The sequence below is a fragment of the Myodes glareolus genome, chromosome 24, assembly GCF_982192425.1.
Source record: "Myodes glareolus chromosome 24, mMyoGla1.1, whole genome shotgun sequence".
Classification (NCBI taxonomy): domain Eukaryota; kingdom Metazoa; phylum Chordata; class Mammalia; order Rodentia; family Cricetidae; genus Myodes; species Myodes glareolus.
Window position 1 is genome coordinate 10,294,997 of NC_142049.1, and position 6,355 is coordinate 10,301,351.

Below are 6,355 nucleotides of genomic sequence, written 5' to 3' on the forward strand. Positions count from 1 at the left end.
GCAGAAATGCTGACTGGACAGACTTTAACGTAGGATCGGGGCCTGCGCTCCATGGAGCTGTGCCTCAGGCTGTCCCTTGGCAATCAGCTGTGGTCATGATGCCACCTGAGTTGCCACCTGCACTGACTCGACCTTGCTGTCCTTGGCGCCGATATGGCTGTCTTTTCCTTGTCTTTCTGTTCTTTGTGATTCTTGCATCTTGCCAACAGATCAGACTATTCCAGGAAGTTGCTGATACAAACAAGAGTGCTGAGGACATGTTGAGCTCTGCCCCACCATTCATTAAAGCCTTTAAGGAAGTAGCCAGTTCTGGGAATTGGGGGTCATCGTTAGGACAATTCCTTGATGATGTGGAGCAAAAAGAGTTGCTCTTATCAGGAGAAACCTTAGAAGCCTTCTGCAGAAAAACAGTTGCAGCAGTCCCCACTAGGCACTTGCCTGGGGGATACGTGCAGTTGCAAACAGGAGGCAGATGGTGGACGCCCCCACGCTGACCCCAGAGTCTAGTAATTACCTTGATCCACTCCCATACACAGGAGATCTATGAAGCCTTTCTTGTGGGCAGAAAAGACCTAGGCTGATAACAACATCTGAGCCTGAGAATCAGGAAGGGAAGAGAGTTGAGGTCAATGGTGTGAGACAAGTTTCAGAGAAGTTTGAGATCATGTCTTTGAGCAATAACCACAACTGACATTTAGAATAGATTGTTGATTCTTGTTAAGTGAAAATGCTGCTTCTTTTGTTTCTATTTTATGATCTGATGATGTATGCCTTTGTCAAGTTCTGTGATTGTAAAAGAATATAAACCTTACACTGATTGAAGTAGAGTTGCAGCAGCATATTCAACCACATTGAATGTGTCTGTCTGTCATTTCCTCGCCAATTCCTGAATTCTTCTGAGCCTTCATCCTTGTTCTCCCTCGGTCTGTGGTCTCCATGAGAGGCGGTCCATGGCACTTGATGTTACAGATTGTAGAACATTTTTGAGTTGGTCTTGAACATTGCCAATTAACTAATAGGGGATACGTAATCATTAAGAATTTTAGACTGGGAGCGATTATTAAATAATCTTATGTAAGTTAGGATATGATAGGATAAGTTAAGGTAGGATAAGATAGGATAAGTTAGGATAAGATATGATAAGTTAGGATAAGATAGGATAAGTTAGGATAAGTTAAGATAGGATAAGTTAGGATAAGATAGGATAAGTTAGGATAAGGTAAGATAAGTTAGGATAAGATACGATAAGTCAGGATAAGATAACAATAAGTGGCCTAATGTACTTATTTGTCCCTCTTACCCTTCCCTACAATTTTACCTTTAAAATTCTACTCAGAGGGAACTGCAAGGAAATCAACATTCTATGAGTGAATTAGACATGGAAAAATTCTAGTGAAAGTTCAAAGATGATTAGATCAGTCTAATTATCTCCAGGGATAGATTGTGAGTCAAACTTTGAGAGGCATATTTGAGAAACTGTTACTAGAATAAAACTTACAATGCTGAATGATAAATGTTCATGGAAATTATAAGAAAGTGATGAATAAAATCTCTTGTTCTTTCCTTGTCAGTAGCCCTCCTCCCCTCAAAGAAGGGACTGTCTATAGCCCCTGAAAAAGTACAAGAGGATAAAATTCTCAATTATCTAGGAGCACGAATTTGTGAGAAACAAATTATTCCGCAATAGGTAGAATTGAGAAAGGGTAATTTAAAGACCCTAAATGATTTTCAAAAGTTGTTAGGAGATATAAATTGGATTGGATGTTATTTAAAATTATCAAATTATGAGTCAAAACCCTTATATAATGTCTTACATGGAGATTCTGCTTTAAATTCTCCGAGGCAATTGACTGATGAGGCAAAAAGGCTTTATAAAAGGTAGAAGAAAGATTACAAGGTGCCTTATTGCAGAGGTTTCGAGAAGGTCAGGATATTGTCATGTGCATTCTTCCTACATATTACCAGATCACAGGACTATTGTGGCAATTGCCATGAGTCATACTGTGCAGACTGCACAAACTTTGAATAACCTTTTGGTCAACGTTGCATTGACTTTGAATGTTCAGAAAGGGGTCAATGCACAACTGAAAAGAGGACTAATGAAATCGATATCCTCTGGCAAATCGCTCAGCTAGGCTACCAATGGAAATATGCTGAACTTTGTGTGACTAGCATATAACATGAGAACGTTACCCATGCTGTAAATTTGTCTAAACAGTCATCTAGTTATCTCCTAGGTAATGGGACTGGAGAGTTTGATGCCATGATAGAACAGCTGAGGGTGGCCATTGTCACCGTGAACTCTGCCTGAGTGGATGCTGGGATGGCTAAAGGACTCTCGACCTGGATCTCTTCTGCCATGAAACATCTAAAGGAGTGGGTGGACATGGGAATGTTAGCAGGCCTCTTGGTGTTGGTCTCCCTGGTTTGCCTGTGGTGTATATGCAAGACCAGGTTTTTTCAGCAACGCAATGCAGCCATGATTATTCAAGCCTTTATGGCCATTGAAGCAGGACAGTCCCCCTACACATGGTTGGCGACCATGAAATTGTTACACTCAGGATACAAGGCTAAGCACTACACTCAGGGTCAGCCACTTTGAGCCCAGAGAAGAGCATGCATGATTGCATGTGGGTTGATACCCTAGATCCCACCTCTGAAAAAAGGTATCGGACTGGTCTGATATTCTTCGGGTGGATGACACCTGAATGAGGATCAGTACAAGGTCCCAATGTTTTTCTATATTCAGAGATCAGGCCTCTACTCTTGCCTGTTGCATCTAAAACAAAAAGGGGGAACTGTAGAGAGCTGCGTGATGCATCGCCTTAAAGGTGGCACTGGTTCCCCCTTTCACCTTCCCGATGGTGAGTGCTCTCAGTTGTGAACAACTCCATATATGGCTAATGCTAAGGTTCAGATTTGCTTCCGCATTTCTGGACCTATCTGCATTTCCCATGTGGCTTGCTGGGGTTGGCTATGCAGAGGTTATTTAAGCTATGGGCTGACTTTTCCCCGGGACAAGAGGGTGAGAAGATTGTTCAAAGGTCCTGAATAAACCGCAGTTAAAAGAGTCCGGTGTTGTGTCTTCCTTGCTGGCGAGGTGGGCGTGACAGATAGTTATAGTTTTCCTTTGTTATGATAAAAGATAAAATAGCTATAAATATTGTAACTGTAATTTTTGCTTGATAACTATTTTGTTACATGTAATTTTACTATGTTAAAGTGAAAGCCTTTCTTTTTTTTAACAGAAAAGGGTAAATGGTGTAGGAGGCCCTTCTGTGTTTGTGTTGCTTTCATTGGTTGAATAAATAAACTGCCTTGGTCTTTGATAGGGCAGCCCTTAGGTGGGCAGAGTAGACAGAACAGAATGCTGGGAAGAAGGCAGTGTGCCAGATACCATGATTCTGCTGCCCAAGATGGATGCTGGTTAGACCCATGCTGGTTAAGCCACAGTCAAGTGATGATACACATTAATAGAAATGGGTTAATCAAGATGTGAGAGTTAACCAATAAGAGGCTAGAAATAATGGGCCAGGCAATGTTTAAACGAATACAGTTTTGTGTAATTATTTCAGGGTTTAGCTAGCAGGGTGTCTGGGAGCTGGTGTGGTTATTTCGGGGGTTAAGCTAGTCAGGTGGTGGGACATGGCCCGCTCCTTCTTACAACACCCATGTTTTCAATTTACTCAGGAGATCTTCTCTTTTTTAGAGGGATTTTATAAATGGTAAAAAAAAATTGTATGTTTGAATACACTGACTAGGAAATTCATCTAGAGAAATTTTTCATAGACTTGTGATTTTTATTATAATTTTATTTGGTTGCATATCTTCTTTGCAGAAGATGATAAGAAAAATGATCTTCATGCAGATATATGGAATGCTTTACTGGACTACAGGCAGGCTAACAAACACACCTTGACCATTGCTATGTTAACACAATCCTGTGGAGAAACAACACCTACTCACACTAGACAGACAACCAAAGTAATTATATGCAAATACAACTTTTTGAGTTAATGTATTTATTGGGATTATTTCATTACAGCAGCCTGGAAGACTCAAAGGTAGTTGCATCAACAAAATGTTTTCATATCCTGTTTTGGTGAAAACTCACAGAAACTGCAGTCCTGCTGCTTAATAAGTTCAAATAGATTTATAGATCTCAGAGCTGCATCCAGACTCTAAGGATTGTCAGAGAATCTTTCTCCCCAACACTTGTTTAACACTTCTGTAATAACAGAAAGGGACTTGTGTTCTTTAGACTCTCAAGAACTTGTAAGATTATTTAAGATTATTCCTTAGACTCAAAAGCAAGCCTTCTGTCACTTGTAAGTAATGTTTCTATTCAGGAGAAACTGTAAAAAAATAGTCACACAAGTGTGTGCCTCTCCCATATCCCTGTGATAACACTTTCAATCTGATTGCATACTATTTCTTTTTTAGAACTTGTCTTATATAATAATTCTTCAAGTTTGTCTTTGCATTAAACAAACTTTGAGGCTTGAGTTAAATCTCCAGAATGCTTTGGGTTTATGGCTTAGAATCCTGACTGTCCTTTCCAAATAGAGAAAGACTAGCACAGAAATTATGCGTTAATTGTGTGATTGATCATATACTTCCACCATCTAAATTGTTTTGTTGTGGTGGTGATTAATTTTGTTTGAAATGAACTAGATAAGAAGTATCAGTAACCAGATACTGAAATTTACCAAAAAATGACTAATCCTTTTAGTAAGTTATATTCCTCAAATGATGACAGTTTTATCATAGAAGAGCAGAAACTGTTGTCATGACTTTGTATATTAGCCAGATAGAACTTAATTTTCTGATCATTGATAATATTAGCCTTATTCTGAATGTGTATTTTTAAGAACAGAAATGAGTATCTACACTTGTTTTTCTAAAGTCAAAAATTACAAAACCTTGCATGTAACTTGTGAGGCACTATACCATTGGCAGATAATTTGAAGTGTTAAATGAAGTGAACCCCTTGGGCAGAGATTTTGCTGTAACCTCCTCAAAGCACACTTGACATCCCTGTTCCTCAGGCTATAGATCAAAGGATTAAGTGCTGGAGGTAATATGGTGTAGAGAACAGAAAAAAGTTTGTCTGTGTCTGACGGTACATCTGAGGGAGCCTTCAGATAGACAAAGCAAGCAGCAGCAATGAAAATAGTGAAAACAGTGAGGTGGGGGATGCATGTGGAAAATGCTTTGGACTGACCTTTAGTAGTAGGAATCTTAAGTACAGTGGATAATATGTGATAGTAAGAGATCACCACACATGTAAAGCAAGACATGCCTAGACACAGACCAATTCCATGACTTGTATAAACGACCACAAGTGTTTCAGAGCATGAAATCCTTAGCAATGAGGGAACATCACAGAAAAACTGTGGGATCACATTGGAGCCACAAAAAGGCATGGAAAATGTGCCAGCTGTATATATGGCTCCAAAAAGTACTCCAGTAGCCCAGGAAACAACCATCATCAGCACACAGGTTCCACTACTCATAATGACCTCATAATGCAGGGGACAGCAGATGGCAACATAGCGGTCATAGGACATAGCAGTCAGGACAATTGTCTCACTTGCTGAAAAGGAAGTCATAAAAAGTATCTGGAAGGCACAACCAGGAATGGAAATGAAATTGTTGTGAGTTAGACTGTTGACAACGAAACTTGGGATTGGGACAGACACAAAGAAGATGTCAAACAAGGACAAATTCTTCAGGAAGAAGTACATGGGTGTCTGGAGCTTCAGATCCAGCGTGATGAGAGTGATGATGAGGAAGTTACTCATCAGGATTGTTAGGTACACTACCAGGAAGAATACTCCACAGACAGTTTGTAGCTCTTGGGTGTCTGAAAGCCCTGCAAGGATGAATCCTGTTATTCTCGTGAGATTGGGCATTCTATATTCTTCAAATGGCCTGTCAAGTAGGATAAATGAACAAAAATGGATACAGTCTCAAATATTTACACTGATGTACAAAAATGGATCCAGGACACCACATAAGTAGTTCCCTACTTTTAATAGTCCACATCTTATTTTTCCATAAAGTGATACTTTCACTTATTACATAAATTGTACTGAGTTATCACTCATACCAATTTTTTTGTACCATGCTTTGTCACAAATTTTAGAGAAATTGTAACAGAAATATATGGTACTTTTCCTAGTAGAAACTGCTCTTCACCTGAAACTGCAACCATCTAGTGTGCAAGAAACAATAAGATAAAACCTTAGATTCTCTCCCTTATGTATTTTGTTTCCTTCATCTTAATCTTGGGTGAGATCTCTGTTCAACTTTTCATAGCCACATTTACCATTTAAAGTGTGTTCAACAAAGT

The 6,355-nt window shown here is 39.4% G+C and overlaps 1 protein-coding gene across 1 annotated transcript; it reads right to left on the minus strand.

Annotated features, from left to right (window-relative positions):
- Nucleotides 1–4,005: 4,005 nt before the first annotated feature.
- Nucleotides 4,006–5,935, minus strand: LOC125401119 (olfactory receptor 14A2-like). The gene has a single exon (XM_048435345.3). The coding sequence runs from the start codon at nt 5,913–5,915 to the stop codon at nt 4,914–4,916; it is 1,002 nt and encodes a 333-aa protein (XP_048291302.3). The 5' UTR covers nt 5,916–5,935; the 3' UTR covers nt 4,006–4,913.
- Between the last annotated feature and the right edge of the window lie 420 nt (nt 5,936–6,355).

Bases quoted from the DNA above. Each gene is read 5' to 3' on its own strand.
- LOC125401119 (XM_048435345.3), bottom strand. From the start codon at position 5,915: ATGCCCAATCTCACGAGAATAACAGGATTCATCCTTGCAGGGCTTTCA.